Here is a 20,545-nt window from a genome sequence, read left to right on the forward strand (position 1 = left end):
TTTGAACTCACTGCGATATATTCTTGTACGATTGCGCGATGTCTAGGAATTGAATTCCTAGGTTCAAAGAAAGTTGAAATTAAAAAAAAATGTTTGTGTTGAGAATTATAAGCGTTCAATATATTTTTCAAAATGTGTTGACTAGTCCGATTAAATCAAAAACATGGTTAAAATTCGAAATAATCACAATGAGATTACATAGGTTACGAAAGTAATTCTCGCAGCTTTGTTTATCGAAGTGTAAACCAACGAGAACATTTCTATCATATCGATGAAAACATTATTGTTTGGAGAGACTATTAGAAATTTAGAAAATCAACGTTTTACAATGGAAATAAAATATGTTTCTTATTGCTAGGAAATATTTTCTATGTATTTAAAACGAGGTTCAACAGAGGTCAGTGTGCACCTTAAACAATGGAAAAAAGTAAAATCACAAAAATACTGAACTTAGAGGAAGATCAATTGGGAAAGTCCATAATCACATGGCAAAATCAAATAACAAAACGCATCAAAAACGAATGGACAAAAACTGTCATATTCCTGACTTGGTACAGGCATTTTCAAATGTAGAAAATGGTGGATTAAACCTGGTTCTATAGCACTAACCCTCTCACTTTAATGACAGTCTCATCAATTTCCGATATTTTTACATTGATGCGTTAAATAACCAGACACAATAATATAATAGTTAAAATATGGGTACACTTCAACATGATAGTCTGAAATCTCATTTTTGTAGATCTTGTACTGCTGATAATGTCTGTTTGTTTACAGTTTCTCTCAATCCTATACAGCTGGTGGACGTTTCGTCCCCGAGGGTATAACCAGCCCAGTAGTCAGCACTTCGGTGTTTACATGAGTATTAATTATATGGTCACTTTTATAAATTTACCGTTTGCTAAAGTATGAATTATTCGAAATACTTGGGAGTTTCTTATCCAAAGCATAGATTACTGTAGCCGTATTTGGCACAATTTTTTTGGAATTCTAGGTTGTCAATGCTCTTCAATTTTGTACTTGTTAGGGCTTTCTAAATATTTTGATCGGAGCGTCACTGATGAGCCTTGTGTAGACAGTACGCGTGTCTGGCGTATCAAATAATAAGCCTTGTACCCTTGATAACTAATTATATGTTCCAGAACACATGAAGGGTAAAAATCGTCAATTAATGTCCATTATTCCCCCAGAAAACAACTGACAATTTCATTTATGATGACCTATTTGTAGGGGTTGTCTTGTTGACAATTTTGTATTTAAAGTTTCTACTTATCTTTTATATTTTTCAAGATAATAGGCAAAAACAAAAACTAAAATGATAAATTTGTCATTTTATGGACAATAATTCCTACAAGGTGTAGACTGAATATTTCGGCCAATTTAACTTATTTGTAGATCTAAACTTGCTGATCTTTTTTTCCATTCAAAGTCCTATATACCTATCAAAGTGTTCATGATAAAAGGTACATACACACCAAATAAATGGTAAAACCAAAACATCATATCCAAGACCAATATCTTCTATAGGGAGTAGGTTAATAAAATCGGAGCAGTATGAACAGGTTTTACATCAGCCATTAGATGTATGTTTCTCCCCTTATGTACTCCAATCTCATTCGGGAAAAGGTAAATAAGACTTTATTTATATAAAACATTATTCTGAAACGTTCAAAAGAGTTTAACATATTTACACCTCAATCACACATAAGTTAACAAACTCTACGAAGAGATCTGCTGAGTTCCTGTTGGTGTTTGTGCAGCAAATCGGTCAAGTATTGCAGATACCGCATTAAACTTCTCTGTATTTCCTAAGAATTTCCACATCAATAACAAGATAGTGTACGCCTCTTCGGTATTAACTTTTTCACTTATTGCCTGTGTTTCCATGGCAATTTCGTCTAGTCGTAGGGCACACAAAGACTCAGAAGATGTAGTCATAATAAAACTTTGAACAAGAGATCTGTATATTTTGAATATATGATGCAAATTGAAATCCTCTGGATCTATTGTACCCGGGAAGTCTTGTGGAATAGTTCCAAATTGGTTGATATGGATGAAAACCTGTCTCGCCTTCACGAGGAATGCTACTGCCTTCTTCTTTCGGTGTTTTAGTGAAAGGTAAATGTAGAAGTCATAGCAAAGTGAACAGAGACTTTCAGCTAAAGGCCTCGGAATCAAAAGGTCTCCATATCGATCAGCAGTTTCAGTCCCAACGATTTCGTGAAGCGGCATGGGACTGTGGAGCAAGCTTAGTTCTGCAGCTAGAGCTGTTCCAAGAGTTTCGTCAGCATGGACACATAACCACCATTGTTTAGTCAATCCAAAGCTGTTTGTCACTTCCGTAACGAAAGCTACAAACGGAATGTTATCTTCACATGTACTTACTAACAATCTATCCTCGTGGGCCTCTTGTATAATTTCTATCGCTACATCGAAACTATTACGTTCTATATATTTTGCGGCTTGCTTAATTTTAGCTGGTACCAATGAAAAAATAACCGAATGTCGGACACTTTTATGTTCATGAAAGTCCTCGATGTCCATACGTATATCTTGATAGATCTCATCTGCGTTTGTAACCATATTCTGGTAGGCTATGCTGTACAAGGCTATCAGAGGATTAGTCCGAAGATTCTGTAGCTTCCCAAGGACTCCTTGTAATTGTTCCTGTGAGAGATGGTCTATCATATTATTTGATGAAATGAAGTAATTTGGTATATTACCATTGTCTATCTGTCTAGTTAAAGTGTCAATTAAATACAAAATACATCCGCTTACTCTGGATGACCAATACTGTTGTGGAACTTGTTCGCAACATGAGAAAAACACGCTTTTTAAATGAGCAGATTCGATTGATTCGTCTCCCATCAAGGTATGGCTGACCAATGCTTTGAAAACTATAAAACAGTATCTCTGTTCTTTTGATAGTGCTTCATTTGCAAGTCGTCGTTCCGCAACACCGAAACAGATTTGAAATTCTATATCAGGTTTGGGGCTGTTGGAGTGTGGATTACCAATATAATAAACACCTTCACTTACAATGGATTCTATAAGGTCTTGTGATGGCCAGTTTGCATCTCTAGAACGTGACCGCCAGGCCATGGCTCCTTCTGGCCAAAACGGGCTATATATACCAGAATATTTCTTGGAAAATAAATGAACAATCATCGGGTTTTGATTTGCATATTGGTCTTTGATTCGCTTTGTTACACTAGAATCTTCGAACTTGTCATGTGTGTTAGGAATGTAGTAGGTCCTTCCACCTTCGGCTTTTCTTTTAAATCCCCACGTATCTGGATATCGAGCTAAAAGCCTTGCATATCCTGAATGAGTACTTCTAGTACAAACAGTGACGTCAGATTGGTCAATAGTTCCAGTGTTCTCAAAGTTCTGAGGATATGCTATGCAAATGGTCAGTGAGCATATAATTCCAACGTCCACCCAGAATCCAAAACAATCATCCTCAGGTTTTCCGTCAAGTGTAACAAAAAATCCTTCGACTACATCTCCGATTGCTTTTAATTGAAATGAACTATTGGAACCCCCTACAAAGTCGTCACTTGACGATTCAAGCGCAAAAGCCTGATGGCACATACTATCTGCATACTTGATTGTAGCTTTAATGGGAATAAACTGTTTTACAAGAAATGTAAAATGAACTGCAGGTATTTCACTCCAAGGATCAATGTAGTCCTCCAGAAACATATCTTCATGAGCAGTTTCTATAAAAAAAAAATACACAAAAATACAAGATAAGCAGTCACAAAAAAAATGCAATGCAGTACATGTGCAAGTGGAATTTATAGAAGTAGTTATAAGGAACTTATATCAACAAGACAGGAACACAGCGAATTAAAAATCTTTCAATTTTCAAATCAATTTTTAGCAACCGCAAAAACAACTGCAATACAATTGACAGTGCAATAGTTAGTATATCGTGCGTACTGCTCACTGAACATAATTACCCGGTTGGGCATTTATGCACCGGTCCCAAGTCAGGAGCCTCTGGCTTTTTTAAGTGTTGTATGTTGTTTTTTTAATTAAGTTCATTTAAATGTTCATGAGTGAAGTATGACGTCCATTTTCTCTGAACTTATACACATTAGGGGACAGTGGAAGCCCGCCACCAGGTGCAGGATTACAGAAGACCCAATGGTGGCCTTCTACTCTTTGGTAAGGTTGTTGTCTCTTTGGCATATTCCCCATTTCCATTCTCAATTTTATACTTCGTTTTATTTACGTGTTTATCAAAGAAAGGAAATTTTAGTAAAAGTATAATTTTTGAATTGTTAATGTTCACTTGGCAGTTTATTGTTATGATGTGTATATCGTCTGTGTTAATATTATTCTCTGTCGTTGAATATGTCGGAGTTAATGAGTGGATATCGTTCAATATAATATAAGTTTGGGCAAGGTTGTAATCTTAATCGGTTAAGGGTGTTCGCTACTCTGTTTTAAAATAACTAGCATTTTAAATTAAAGACTGTAACAAATTGATTGAATATAAATAAAGAAACTGGAAAAGCAGAAAAAATAATGTGTCCGTGTTCTTGTGTTGGAGATATAAATAAGTCATTGATTAATTCTTTCTAGATTTTCATTCATCTAACATTGGCACATATTTTCTTTCAAAAACAATGAAAAAATATCAAGGATATTAAAAGATGTTCAAAGATGATATTTTAAACTATAAGTAATCAAATTATAATGGTAAAAAAGGCGGGGGTTATTGGGCGAATATCTGGCAAAAACAATTAAAAAAATTAGAGGATCGAACATCCTTAAACTTCAGAAATAAAGCATACCTTCTAAATTTGGAAGACTTGGCATTATATTATACAGATCAATAGATGTATATTCATCATCCTGGAATTCAGATTCTGAAATAAAATAACATTCATTGTACATCTCGATATGTATTTAAGAAATAATCATAAAGATATAATTACATTAGATGTATGTTTCATTATAATACGTTATTCTGATTGGCTAACTAGCAATCTCGTGACATTCCTTAATCAATTGCATTACACAATGCAGCTTTTCATTCATGATGACACGAGGTCCCACAATTAAGTGCACAGGTAAATGAAAAACTTGATAAAAGGCGTGTTTTCATGATCCTATAGGTAAAAATGTAATTATTTATAAGTATTGAATGCTTTTTTTTTGTAATTTAACCCAATAAATTTACAAAAAAGAGCATTCAATTCTTAAATGTTGATCGTTTGATTGATATGTTACTATCCAAAGACATTGTCAGTTATAACATGTTTATTTTTTACGTTAACATGTTGATATAATATCAAATTAAAAAGTGATTTGTTGTAGAACGACTGAACTGATTTCTTAAAATGCTAGCAAGCTCCATTTCTTAGAAAGACTTTTATATAACCCTACGCTCAGCATACGCTTACATGTTATATTAACTCAAAGCCGACCAGTCTTTTCTGATACTCAGTTAATAACGCGTGTTCAGCGAAGCCGAAACACCAATTCAGGACTTTTGAACAGAGCCGGGGATCGAACCTATTGAAATGCATTCGGTTGTAAAACATTGAAATGTGCAGTTTCCGTTCAAACAACGATCAGAGATTACAGTTCCCAATTTTACCAAATTTACATATTCAATCAAGTGTTGTAAAATATCACACAAACAACAAGTGTCTTCAATGCAGTTGAAATTGCGTACCTGCTAAAAATCAACATAATGAAGCTACAGACCAAATGTAATTGCATTCCCTTTCTCTTTCATATCAGCTAAGAAAATAAAATGAAGAAAGATCTACCTATATAGACATGAAAATGTGAAAAAAAGTCAGGTGAGACAACCAACGACCAAATTTATAACAAATCAATTTATGAAAGAAAAAAAATAAGATAAACGTGAACCAACGACAACCTTGCTTCCAACAGTTACTTTGTCAAACCATTCCCGATTTATATTTTTACAGGTTTTCTTGCAATGTTATGTTATCTGAATGTCCAAGGCTATGGGATGGTTGCTTACAGATATGTTAAACCCCGTCCACTATTATTTGTGTGGCTATAAAAGGTGTGGAGCCTGGGTTCAGTACTTTGTAAAATAAACATATATGCTACCGAATTCACAGTGCATGAGCAATTATATAATCATTTTTTAAATTTTACAGCAAAGAAATACTCTTTAAATATCTTTCATTTTGGATGACTTTTAAGTATTTTTAATCAAATTTATAAAACTATTGGTGGAAAAACATCAAGTAAGAGGAAGTTGAAACCTCCTTAAGTTGATATGTAAAATATGTTGTATGTTCCCAATATAAAGTGGAAAACACTAATTTCCAGTACTTACGAAAAGCACATTAAAAGGATTAACAGCACTTATGAACTTTATTTAATATTTCCTTGTTTTCGTATACACACATAGCAAATTTCGGATACGTTCATGATAATAGATATCTATATTATCATTTTTTTGTGACTTAAATCATACATAAATCAATTCACTTCATTGTATGTGTAAATTGAAAATTAATATTATAAAGTTCTGATTATTTTCATTTCAGGCAGTTTCCAAAAAAATATTGAAAACTGAAATTGTGTACCGTAAGTACCAATGTTTTTTTTTGGTGTTTTTTTTATACATTCTCAAGTATTTCAATTAAAAATGATATGCAACTTATTTTAAGTTGCTCGCAATAACTCGCAATAACTGATTCTTCATGATGAAATTTTAAAATTGGGTTATCTGCCAATTTCGTCAGTTTTAGTTGTAGTCGTCAAACAATTAAAGCGGCATAACTCCGATCTTATGAAACTATAAGCTTGCCGATGTCCTAAGTCAGGTCCTTTTACGTGCATGCTCCGGACTTTCATGATACTTTACACCGAAGGCTTCGTGTCTAACAAAATCTTGCAAATAAATAAAACCGATGACATCGTTTTCAACGAACACTTTAATGAGTCTTCATAAATACCACTCATGCAATAACTCATTAAGGGGAACCTATGTAGCCTATTGCAAGGTTTAATTTCTTTCACTATCCATATTACCTCATTTTCTAATAGAAGTCCAATTACCTGCCCTACATTTCGGTTCACCCCTGTTACATGACATGCCTTTTAAATTCATTGTTAAGTTGTTCTCATCTGGGACTATGCATGAACTATTTGCTCCTAGACGTCAATATTACAACTGTCAACTTAAATCATAATACGTATATTAACCTAAACTTTCTTGAAAATCTTCTTAAGAACTACAGATATGTATAATAACGAATCTAGTGAAGACAAAGGTACCTTAAAAGTGTTTCAGAATCGTGTGAGGGAATCGTCGCCTAAGTGACTCCAAACTTCGTTATGAAAATACAAATATGCAATGCAATAGTGGAGCACACATTTTGTTTTTATATGTACAATCTTACAATGCATGACAAAAGATTAAAACATGTTTCATATTTTGCAATTATTTCTTGCATCTGCAATGTAAATGCTTACCTTTCTGAGGTATTGGTCTCATGCTGACATAATGAAGTTCTCCCACGTGACCTAGATACAGTGGATCTTGTTTTGCAGAATCTTTTAACAGGGGATGTATAGTGGTCCATTTCATTTCGTCCTCTCCATTTATAATTGTTATATTTCTATTTGTTACCTGTAAAAGAAGTGTAAACAGTATTTTAATATATCAAACCATAAAAACATTCACTGAGCTAATTTCCTGGTGTATCTGTTATTCAACCTATTCAACTAATTAATAAAAAGTTTAATGAGGATGTTTAACATATTTGAAGAAAAAAACGGTAAAGGCGGTAATTTGTGTGTTGTAAATTATTCTTGTCTTCTTTGATAGTTTCTGTGATCAACCAGCATTCTCACCTTACTTTGAAATAATACGAAAAGAAGTTTATATCAAAAATACCGAACTACAAGGTAAGGAGAATTCCAGAAAAACCGAACTACAAGGTAAGGAGAATTCCAGAAAAACCGAACTACAAGGTAAGGAGAATTCCATAAATACCGAACTACAAGGTAAGGAGAATTCCAGAAAAACCGAACTACAAGGTAAGGAGAATTCCATAAAAACCGAACTACAAGGTAAGGAGAATTCCATAAATACCGAACTACAAGGTAAGGAGAATTCCATAAATACCGACAAAATCAAATGTTATCAAAAAACGGAACGAGTGAAAAACAACTGTAATATACCTGTTTTGGTACAGGTAATTTACAAAGAAAAGGGTTGATGAAACCTGGTTTTATAGCAAGATAAATAAAGTTCGTACCTAAAGGAAAATGGCAAGAAAGTAGCGGATTATTTTAAAGTGTGCACCACATTTAACGTTATTTCGAATATGCAGAAAATATATAACAGTCATTCCTCATGATTCAATTCTAAATTTCATTTTACGTGAATCATAAGAAAACGTTACGGTCACATGCCAAAATTATGGCTATGAGCTGATAGACGAAAAACTGTCTGCCAACCAGAAGACGCGTTATATCCAAAATTAAATTATATAATAATAAACCTACATTTGTTATTGCATGTAACATGAGATGATCTCCCCACTGTCCTTCTTGACTAATCCTGGACAAGTACTCTTCCCATGACTCAGCATCAAGGAATAGACAGAAAGGTGTGCCGTCTTCACTGTTCGGGTTACACTCCAGGAACTTGGTACATGCTTGTCGAAGAGCAAAAGGACTGGTATGACAATCATCTAGGAGTTCAAGTTGATCAATGACAGCAGCAAACATACAGTTTCCGTCGGGTACAACATTCCTGATCTCAAAACCTTTCTGACGACCTGTTTTAATCATTGCTCTTAACAACTTCATGAAATTTCCATCGCAATCTTTACGACCACACCCTGAAACGGAATATTTGTTTTGAGTGAGTTTCGGGACGGAAAAGTTAAATAGATATATGTAAGGGCTTCTTTAAGCAAAAAGTTCAATAAAAATATCAAATAGCTTACTAAACCGAAAAACTGAAATACGAATAGCAAATGGCTTACTGAATCGAAAAGTTAAATAGAAAAGGTAAATGGCTCACAGAATCGAAAAATTAAATACGAATATCAAATGGCTTACTGAAACGCGCGTCTGGTGCAAATACAAAATTTCAATCCTGGTAACTATGATGAGTTTATTTACAACCACTGGGTCGATGCTACTGCTGGTGGAGTTTTTATTCCCCGAGGGTATCACTAGCCCACTAGTCAGTACTTATGTGCTGGCAGGAATTGTCATTGATATAGTCATAATTATAAATTAACTGTTTACAAAACTTTTAATTTCTTAAATACTAAGGTTTTTCTACCACAAAAATATCCAAGCTGTATTTGGCGAAACTTTTAGGAATTTTTAGTCTCCAATGCTCTTCGACTTTGTACTTTATTTAGCCTTTTTAACCTTTTGTATTCGAGCGTCACTGATGAGTCTTTAGTAGATGAAACGCGCGTCTGGCGCAAATACAAAATTTCAATACTGAATCGACAAGCTAAATACTAATATCCATAAAGTTCATTGTACTAGTGGATACGAAACAAATACTATAGAAGATATTAGAAAAACATTATTTAGCCTTCCCTCCCTAATTGTCTTACTTTAAGAAAGGGGATCTCGTTTACAAATATTTTCAGAATTACAATAGGGTTAGTTTTTTCCGGTCATCATTGAAGCACGGTACATCCATGGAAAATTCACCCCATGATATACAATTGTTACCTGTACACGTGTGTTTATATTCTCCCTGTGAGGACTGTCTTCTAGTGTGTGACCTTTTCTCCTTTGGCTTATTAACTACTGAAGAGTTGATATTGTCTTTTTGGAGCTTTGTGGGTTCAGTTTTACGTTGCTTTTCTGTGAAAGGCAATTAATATAGTCATTTTTATTTAGTAAATCCTAAAATAATAATGAAATAGCAAACGTTATTAACAATACACGTAAAATAAAAATATCAAGGTCTTGAGATTGCACGCGAACCTTAGTTTGTTCACATAAAATCAATATTCGACTTAAATATTTCATTCTGTAATTGTATTGGGTGTAAAAGCGTTGACCGAAGCACATTTGTATTTAGTGCAGAAGCAGAATTGCATCATAAGTATAAGTGTGCGCAGAATCAACGCTTCCGCAACCCTATAAAATTATTTCGGTTCTCATACAGCATTGGCCTTCAAATATTCGGCTTTGAGCGTTACTGATCATAATGAAGGCAAATCCAGAAAAGCGCATGCAATTTATAAAGTGTTTCATTTTTTATAATTACATTTTGCTACATTACAACCATGAAATGACGAGTTATATCAATTTTTTCGTTTGTTCCAAAGCATTGTTGTGAAGTTGTCATAGTAAACATGAGTTCATGATGATGGTTGCATTTTATAGGGAAATTAAATCAAATTTCGGAACGCCTCTTGGTTGTTGTCATACTAGTACCTTAAAAGAGCTGTATAATGTTGTTAATTCAATGAATCTGAATTCTTCATTCAGTACATGCATGTTTATCAAACTGTTCTTTTCTGTACACATGCATTCATATTTAATGAAATAACATCATACATACGACAGCTTTGTACAGAAATGTCGTTTGATTCATGGCAAGGTTTATGCCAGATCTTACCAGTACTTGAATGAGATTTCTCACCGTCGATTTCCAAATCGTCGTCATCATTATCTATTCCCGTATTGTTTAATTTGGTGTCCTTCAGTCTCATTTCGAATATTGTTTGACCTTGAAATAAGAAGAATACGATTTAACAAACGTAATTTGGTTCAATTTGTCATTGCCAGCTAGTAAACAATGAAAAGAATGTATTTTGGTTCAAATTTGACATTGAAAGTTAGAAAAGTTGCTTCAAACTTGAACTTGAAGTCATAAGGAAATAAATGTATCAAATAGTATGCATTCTTATGTTCACTGATCTTTTATTCTAGCAAATAACACGGTAAACAATAGCATACGTTACCTTCTGAACGAAGACCCACGGAGTTGAACGTTGTCCGAAAAGGATTATATTGTGTCATCAGTGGTTTTGTTTGTTGACTTTGAAGACTCCGTTGTTCTAATCTGTGATTGTTTGGTTTTATTTCTTGACTTGGCACACTCCCCTGTCCGAAATTTTCATTATTTGGTCTTATTTCTTGACTATGAAGACTCACTTTTTCTAAACTTTGATTGTTTCGTTTTATTTCTTGACGTTGAAAACTCTCTTGTTCTAAAAAATGGTTGCTTGGTTTTATTTCTTGACTTTGAAGACTCCTTTGTTCTAAGCTTTGATTATTTTGTTTTGTTTCTTGACTTTGAAGACTCCTTTGTTCTAAAAGGTGATTGTTTGGTTTTATTTCTCGACTCTGAACATTCTCTTGTTCTAAAGTGTGATTGTTTCGTTTTATTTCTTGACTTTGAAGACTCTCTTTTTCTAAAATATGATTGTTTGGTTTTATTTCTTGACTTTGAAGACTCCTTTGTTCTAAAGGGTGATTGTTTGGTTTTATTTCTCGACTTTGAACATTCTCTTGTTCTAAAGTGTGATTGTTTGACGACTTATGTACATCTGATTTACAGAAAAAGTCGGACATACTAGGCATATACTCTGTTGTGCTTTTTTCCACTTCTTCATTATGGTGGCTATTTAATTTGATTTTTCTTTGAATTTCGTCATCGTTAAATTCAGAAAAATCGACTTGACAGACTTTTGCTTTGGATGTCACGGTTTTCTCATGTTCTACTAATGATGTTGCGTCACCCTTACGGCCCTCTTCTGTTGTAGCCTGTGTTTTACTGGTATTGAGTTTGAGTTCAAAGCTTAGTGTTATAGTGTCAGATGTCTTTGAATCGTTAAACCTATGATCCTCAGTCACATTGCCATATGTATCTGCTTGTTGTACAGAAGATGGTGATGCTTCTGTCTTTCGATTGCAACTTATGGTCGTTGCATTCTTCTGTTGAATACCAGATCTTTGTAGGTTAGATGCATTAACAATTTCAGTATCATTCGTAGTTGCAATACACTGTTTTGGCGCTAAATTAACATTTCCTCTCTTTGAGTTGTCATACTGATCCATGGGTTGACGTTCATCTATATCCCTTGTTTGTATGAATGTTTCTGTTGATGGATTATTTCTTTCGGTATCATTGTTCTGTTCGTTTGTTTGTACGTTTGTGAATTTATTAATCGGTAGATGATTCTGACCTAACGGTGTGAACTTATTTTTACAAGTTAAAAATTCACCAAAGTTAGTGTGGTCCTCTTCGTCATCATCAGAACAATTATTGGAAAAAAATCTGCTTGCCGCTAGTTTTGTCTCGTCTGCCACAAAAGAAGGATGTGTGTGAAGATTCTGGTAGCCAGCAGAGTTTTTACTTTTCAAGTCATTCTTAAAAGTGAGAGAGACAAATCTTTCATCGTCCACTTCGTCAACTGATCCATTTTCAAATGATAATGTCGAAGTAGTACTGTCTGTGCTACTTAGCCAATAGTTATCTTTACTTTCAGGTTGCCTTTTTCGATATAGTGGATGAACAGAAGTGTCATTGTTTGTCTGCAAATTGTTCCAACAATGAGAAGATTCATTTTCAAAATTATTATGTTCTTCGTGATTACCTTCGTCATTGGGCAACTTATTAACTCTATTTTTCCTAAAAGAATGTTGTTGTATACGGTTTATATGTGTCAGATGGTTAATTGGGGGTTCATCTTCATCGCTACAACTGTCAACATTTTCATCGCCGTTCGGAAAGAAACCAGAGGATCTTTTGAAGTATGTAACAGGTTGGGCATTATTAAAAACTTTGACATCATTCTTTGAGTCGCCGACATCATCGGTGTTATTGATTCTATCTGCAGTCTTAAAGTTGTTTTTGTAGAACGGTGTTTGATTTTTATACTGAATGGGTGTCCTCTGACTTCTGTGTGACCTTGGTCGATTTTCGTTGATGTTGTTTACAAATGTTAGATGTTTTCCTTGGTTATAATCCTCATCACTACTATCAGATAATAATCCATTGTCAAAGAACAAAATCCTGTTTTTATTCGGTAACGTTTCTCTGTGTACTTGGTGATGACGTTGAATATTGTCCATTATTTTGCTTTTTCGTCAATACTGTTAACCTTTATCCATGTTTTATGTGCAATCTTTTCTATATCCTATAACCACATAATATGAAATGACATTGTATTTGTATTTAACTTAGAATTGATAAGTTTAAATAAATCATTTGATTAAAAAGTGATGTCAGGAATACATCTGATTCAATGAAACAGCAACCTTGCCACACACATAAAATAAGACATCCAAAGGGCACAATAAAGGCAACAGTAGTATACCGCTGTTTGGAACTCATAAATAGATTGAGAAAAATCAAATCCGGGTTACGAACTAAAACTGAGGGAAACGCATCAAATATAAGAGGAGAACAACGACACAACAGAAACACAAGTAAGCGTTCAACAATGATACTGGAAGAACACTTATAATCTAGTTTTTTTTCATATTTGAAATGCTAAAACCCAATATGTTTAGAATACAGACGATCGAAATTTACTGCAGTTTGTTAAAAAACAACTTTTTTTATATAAATTTCCACATATATGATTAATAAAACTAATACTTACAACACCAAGAGTTGAAACAATGCATACACTATTGTTTTGTCAAATAGTTACTGTTACTGTTTTAACATAATATATTTATTGTATGTATTTTTCTTATTGTACTGAATTATATAATTGCTGTCATCTTGAATTTTGTATATTGTACTTATTTGGATAGGATTATTTTAAGTAGTTGGTAAAAACAATATATTATGAATAATACAAGTATATTTTATAAACATTTTCAAAATAAGGATTCAGAAACAAGCAGTTGTTATAATCACTTGATTATGTACATCCCATGGTAAATTAGATGTGGTGGTGTCGGTAGTCACGAATTGCCAGTCAAGACCGATGGCAGAAAATTCAATTTCCAAAAGAGAAAAAAAAGTGTATCCTCTCTCTAACTCGATTGACATAAGTGACGCTATGGCAAGCCGTTCTCGTCAAAACTATGTTTAAACCCTTTTTTCGAAAAAAAAATACACACTGACATTTAAAAACCTAAAATAACACACTGAGAAATCGAAATTACACACTGAGATTTGAAAAAAAAATAAACACACACTGAGAATTCAAAATTACACACTGAGATTTTAAAAAGACACACTGAGATGAAATAAATTGAAAAACACACACTGAGAATTGTTAATTACACACTGAGATTTCCATACCTGCCAACTGTCACTATTTGCGGGGGATTTCCCCCATGGAGGCTCCCAAATTGAAATTTTAAAAGAGCAATTATGTCCACAATTTTAACAAAACAATCAATTTTACAATGAATTGAGGCTTATAAAAGTATGAAGAAGCCAAAAAACAACATTACACTGTATTTGAAGGCCCCCTTGAAGGTTTTTTTAGGAGTATGGCAGCCATCTTGCACGCAAAACCCCCATGGGCATTTTGAAAACTTGGCAGGTATGGATTTCAAAAATACACACTGAGATTAATATGCAAATTACTAATCAATATTCATGAGTTGAATAATTCAACAGATTAATATCTTGATCTCAAGAACTCTTGTCATTATAATGAAATGCGATTCCTTCAACCAACATTCGTAATAAATTTCAAGACTTAACATCGCTCATATTCATAAGTTTGTTGCCTATAATTCAGATCATTACTACCAGTGTATCGGGATGATTTTTTTTACTTAAAACCGTGGGTCCCTTTTCAAAAGTCTTCCAACTGTTTCCCTGATTTCGCTAGTTAATCTTTTATATTTTTGTTACCTTTATATGCTATAATAGACACTTGAGTAAAAATTTCACTGCATTCTTTTGCAGATTGTTCCAATGTGTTCTTATAATTTTAATAAAGTTTTTCACCATTTGGTTATATTTTGTAATAAGAGTAAGTGGGCATTTTTCTTTTTCTTGTATTTCTAAAGTTTTTTTTATTAATAATTTGGAACCAAATCGAAGGACTAACGAGTTCTGTCCCCTTGTTGTTTTAAGCTTGTAATAGATTCAGATTAAGTATGCTAATAAGATATGTGCGCATAAAAAGTGCGCACAAATCTCAGTGTGTAATTTTAAATTCTCAGTGTGTAATTTTAAATTCTCAGTGTGTAATTTCAAATTCTCAGTGTGTGTTTTCAGTTTATTTATTCTCAGTGTGTCTTTTTGAAATCTCAGTGTGTAATTTTCAATTCTCAGTGTGTAATTTTCAATTCTCAGTGTGCGTTTTTCATTTTTGTAATCTCAGTGCGTCTTTATGAAATCTCAGTGTGTAATTTTCAATTCTCAGTGTGTAATTTTCAATTCTGAGTGTGCGTTTTGAAGTTTTAAAATCTCGGTGTGCTTTGTTGTAATTCTCAGTGTGTAAATTTTTCGAAAAATGGTTTAAACATAGTTTTGACGAGAACGGCTTGCCATACATGTCGATATATTCGTTCATGTGGCTATTTCAACAATGTTAGAAAACACCCGTTGTATTGCGCTATTTAGTTGTAAATTATATGATCCGCCAGTGAGACAACCATCAACCACAGATTAAAAGGGCATTAACTGTCGAATTCATGGTCTGACACCGATTAGACCCAAATTTTCATATTTTGTTCATTACATACTAAAACGCATTTCCAAATTATAAAAAGGTATAAAATAAACAATTTGCAATGCATGGACTGGGTAATAGGTAACAGTTTTATGTGTAATTTAGACCAGACGTCAACTTATAACCATCGGTGTGACCTCCGACGACTACCGGTGTGTATATAATAATAACCCGATATAAATTAAAAAAAATATATATAGATATAATAGGTTGTGAACTCGTGCAGGTGGATTTTCCAGATCTGTTTGATTACATAGTATAGATTAAAAATATATGGTAATCATTGTTTGTTTTATTGTGGATCGAATTAGTCCATGAAATAGTTTAATACCCTTGTTTCACTTTCAATGCTGGCATTCTTTTCCTTTTCACGCATAAGTTATGTGTTACAGTAATCCATCTCTAGCGAATGTGTTAAATTGAAGGTCACATGAAAACGGATTCTCGCTTATACGCCAATGACTTTCGTGTTTTATCTTAATATTGTTCATTACAAGGGAAGGTGCGTTCAATGACACCCCCTCCCCCTTGCAACTTGATGTACACATAATAGTTGGTTCCGTGGGTGTGCCATATAGGGAGAATCTTTCCTCCCTATATACATGTATCATTGACTGAATAGAAGATATAATTTCTATTGTCATATATTGAAATCGAAACTGAAAGTAAACTTTGACTCAGTGATAAATTACTATCATGTACTTTTCGATTTACACACAAAATATAAATTAATTAATTTTTATGAAAAAATAATGATATATATAAAAGTAAAAAACAATACTTTACCAAATTTCTGGGCAAACATATAATAAAATCTTACATAATGTTTCCTTGTATAAAATGAAAGGAATGTTGAAACTAGAAATCCCTAGACAAGATTTGTTACTATTTTTAGTCATAAGGAAAAACACTAATGTTTAAATAAACGACTAAATACCAAAACTTACATACACACAAACGTACATGAAGTTAAATTTTTAAAACAAAGATTATTTAAATGTACAAAATTCTATTTATTATTTTACATTAATGTATTCGTGATGGACAAATTTAAGCCTACAATTGGCAAACAGAAAATGCACTTTATTGTCATCAACTATTCTCTACTTCAACTTCCTCACCACAGGCACTCGTCTCAGGATGTTTTTTTTTTCTATATAGCTTTATATAACACGTTATATAACAGTATATAGGGAGAAAAAAATCTGAGACGAGTGCCTGTGGTGCTCACACTGTTTTGGGGACACTCCGAGGCTATAAAAGTGATATCCTTATTTAAAATAAAATCAATGTTTGGAATCCATTATTTTCAAAAATATTATGAGTAGTTTTTTTGCGTATAAGAATAATTTGATCATGAAAACATTATTTTCATTTAAATATTTATAGTCCAGATAATCACATCTTCGCTAGACAAGGGTAACGAGTCAATCCTTGGCTAGCGTAGATCGATGACATAACCAGAGCGTTTGTTTTAGTTGCAGCAGTTAAATTTACAATTTTAAAGAAGCATTTGAATAAAAATAGAACTTTTGTCTAAGCTAAAAGATTGTGTGTAAGCATAGTGTACATGTCGAACAGCCATAACTTTCAATGGACCATCAAAAGCACGTAACTTAACCAAACCATTCAAAAAATCTCGATTCTTCAAAAATAATTAACACCATTATTTTTATATGTTTATTTAAAAGAAAATAACAATTTACTTGTTGTCGATGTAACAAGGTTAGATAACAGCACAGAAAAATATAGTCGTAGAAGCCGAGATGCAATATTATTTGAGAAAGAGAGGCGAACAATAGAAAAGGGACATTCAAACTCATCAGACGACAATGCCTTTGAGGGATGTGTGTTCAGTTTGAGTAGCAACTTGAAGAACTTGCGTAGAATCTTCAAGAGAATATTTGCCAACTATGATTTCCAACACAGATCAGTTCCTATGAGCCAACAACATGTGCAGCATCACCAACACCATTAAGACCAGGAGATGGAGTTATTATGGCATGTCCTGTGCATGGACCCATGGAATGATTGCAGAATCGCCTTGACGTGGACACCACAATGAAAGAGAAATATAATATGACCAAAGGAAACCTGGAGACGAATGTAATGAACAGAATTTGAATGAACATCGAGAGAAGCACAACAAGCAGCAGCAGACAGTCTCAGATGGAAGGCTTCCATCAGCGCCCTATTCGACACATGGCGCTAACGGGAGTTGTAAGTTGTAAGTAAGTTGAGTAGCCAATATATACATATACATAATATGAACCACTAAATATTCAGGGGAACTGTTGTAGTGACATGCTTATTTACTATTGACTCTCTTCAGAGCACACGGCTATGGATTTTAAGGAATTTATAGTGTCATTATTAAGAACTTTTTTGAAATATTACTTGTAAAAGTATTTTGATGTTCTCTCTTAGATTGTATTCATACATCTTTTAATAAGAATTACTTAATAAATTTCCTAATCGATACCAACATAATATCCTCCTTTTGATTAAATTGAAATAGATAAGAAATCTACTAAGTTTAGATATAACTACAGCATTTGTTGTTTATTTTTGTGCATCCCAAGTATAAATTGACTCAGTAAATATACTAGTCAACAAAAGAAACGATACAAGACTTTTTTTCAAATTAAAAACAAAGTTTTCCGTTCATTGGACCAATATTGAAGGAAGTAATACTTAATCATTATGGAAATATAAATCCGTTTAAAAAAAAAATTTTTTTTTGCTTTTGACGTTTTTTCGCGATTTTTTTTTTTTTTTTTTACAAAATTTACATAAAACGACAATTTTGAAAACAGAAGTTCCAACTAATGATGCCAACCTCTCATTTAAAGGTAAAGACAGTGTTTGCCATCAATTTGTTTTTAAAAATCATACAGTTTCTTCGTTTATTACTTAAGCAAAGTTCGGCCCCACGAGAAATCGTTAAAATGAATACATTACCAACTGATTTACCATAGACAGTATGTGTAAAGTGATATTCAAAAAGCGGTAACAATCTTAAAACTAATCCGAAAGGTTCCAAATTTACTGTGTATTGTTTTCATATCTAAAGCATTGATTTGAGACGAAAATAAAAAAAATTTTTTTGCAATTTTTGAGATTTCAAAAAACACTTTTTTTCCCAAAAATTAAAAAAAAACAATATTTCAACCCATTAGTTACAACATGAACATAACTTGATTAGCATATTGAATATTTTTAAACAAATTTGAAATTTTATTTAGTACTTAGAAAATTATGTGTCGATTTTTTATTCAACTTTCCGCAAAACTAATTTACACCCTATGATCGTTTACACGGAATTTAGATACTTTCCGAAAAGTTTTGATTTTCATTATCGCATGTGCATACGTTGCAAATGAAAGCTTTTTAAAATAGTGTATATCATTTTGTTTTATATGTAACACTTTTTGATAAATTTTATTTCAAAGTCGTGTATCATTTCTTTAGTTGACTAGTATATGTGAAGTACCTTACAGAGTAAACTGGGAAGATACTGCTTCCTTCTTTTAGGAAAGAGGTTTAAATAGTCCACATACTTCACTAGCATTTAAGAGGGTGTCCATGGAAAAACCAGGCAGTGGATGGCATATGACATATTTTGTTTTCAAATTTTTTTCATCTATTTCATATCACAAATTCATTCTTTCTCAAAGTGAAGTTTTGTTTTTTATTAACTACAACAAATAAAGAGAAAAAAATACATAGAAAGCACTGAAAATTCATTGTAAAGGGGAGATAACTCTATATTTTGTACAAAATTTTGTTGTGTTGTAAGTGAACTTTAAAATCATTTTCTGAGCCATCCACTGTTGATTCAAAAATATCTTTGACATATGTATCCTTTGTATGATATAAACATTGCATTGGAACCAAAAATTCGGTGGGGAAAAATGATGTTGTGCCACCATTATCATAGGATTTGCCTAATATTTACTTGGACAGCCTCTTAATAAAAACGGCTTCGCAGTGTTATTTAAACGTGAATGTTAAGATTTTCTTCCGAAAAACTTTCTTCAATTTTAATATAAAAAGCTTTAAAGGATTTCTAATACAGTTTTGATAAATGAGCCAGATGGGCTTATAGATATATACCGAGATACTTGTATTTTGAAAACCATTCTAGGTGTGTATGCTTAAATGTGAGTTTCTTTAATTAATATATATATATAACATGTCTGTCTGCTGTGGTGAAAATCTAAATCTTTGTTTTGTTAAGTGTTTAATGTGAACTGTTAAATTATGCTCATTTGCATGCATCTTGAAAATTGCACGGTTTCAAATTCAGGGATAATACAGTTTCCATTTGGTTCAATCATTGGTGAATGTAACTCAATGTCCAGTGGGAAGTATTTCATCCATACCCTGCGTATTTGTGACCTGTTTTGTTTTATATGCAGTTAATTCTGAACTAATTATTGTCTTAAAATCTACACATTTTTATATTGAGGAACTATATCCCAAATGATTTTAAACTAAAAGAATGTCATTATGTGTTAGATGTTTAAGAAAAAATGGATCCTCTGCTAAGTAGTTGATATGAGTGAGTTAAATTGTGCATAGCCAAAGGTTATAAAGTGTTTTAGGCGAGCATAAATCATTGAGACAAAGGATTAAAAAACTAGACTAATGTTTACTATAAACAACCACTTGAAATTCCAACATAGTTCCTTAAGTTAAGACATTTATATTCTTTTTATTAATTAGAGAGAAAATAGAGAGAGAAAAAACAGTCGAGAAAAAGAAAAATATTTAGACTTGTATACATTTTCAAGTTATTTATAAATTCACTATGTAAACATTTAAATGTATGATCCGGTACAAAAAAATAATCATTTCAAAGTATGACCCGGTACAAAATTGACCTTTAACAT

The 20,545-nt window shown here is 32.8% G+C and overlaps 1 protein-coding gene across 4 annotated transcripts; it reads right to left on the bottom strand.

Annotated features, from left to right (window-relative positions):
• Nucleotides 1-1,622: 1,622 nt before the first annotated feature.
• Nucleotides 1,623-16,532, bottom strand: LOC143079046 (uncharacterized). Of its 4 annotated transcripts, none has more exons than XM_076254181.1 (8): nucleotides 16,471-16,532; nucleotides 10,959-13,139; nucleotides 10,637-10,723; nucleotides 9,715-9,849; nucleotides 8,518-8,855; nucleotides 7,480-7,636; nucleotides 4,806-4,880; nucleotides 1,623-3,722 (listed from the first exon to the last, which is right to left on the bottom strand). In XM_076254181.1, the coding sequence occupies exons 2-8, from the start codon at nucleotides 13,072-13,074 to the stop codon at nucleotides 1,720-1,722; spliced, it is 4,911 nt and encodes a 1,636-aa protein (XP_076110296.1). In that variant the 5' UTR covers nucleotides 13,075-13,139; nucleotides 16,471-16,532; the 3' UTR covers nucleotides 1,623-1,719. The 4 variants fall into 4 exon arrangements, with proteins under 4 accessions (XP_076110296.1, XP_076110295.1, XP_076110293.1 ...); XM_076254180.1 differs by having other exon boundaries at nucleotides 10,613-10,723; XM_076254178.1 differs by having other exon boundaries at nucleotides 10,556-10,723.
• Between the last annotated feature and the right edge of the window lie 4,013 nt (nucleotides 16,533-20,545).

The sequence above is a fragment of the Mytilus galloprovincialis genome, chromosome 6 (genome assembly GCF_965363235.1).
Source record: "Mytilus galloprovincialis chromosome 6, xbMytGall1.hap1.1, whole genome shotgun sequence".
NCBI classification, from domain to species: Eukaryota; Metazoa; Mollusca; class Bivalvia; order Mytilida; family Mytilidae; genus Mytilus; species Mytilus galloprovincialis.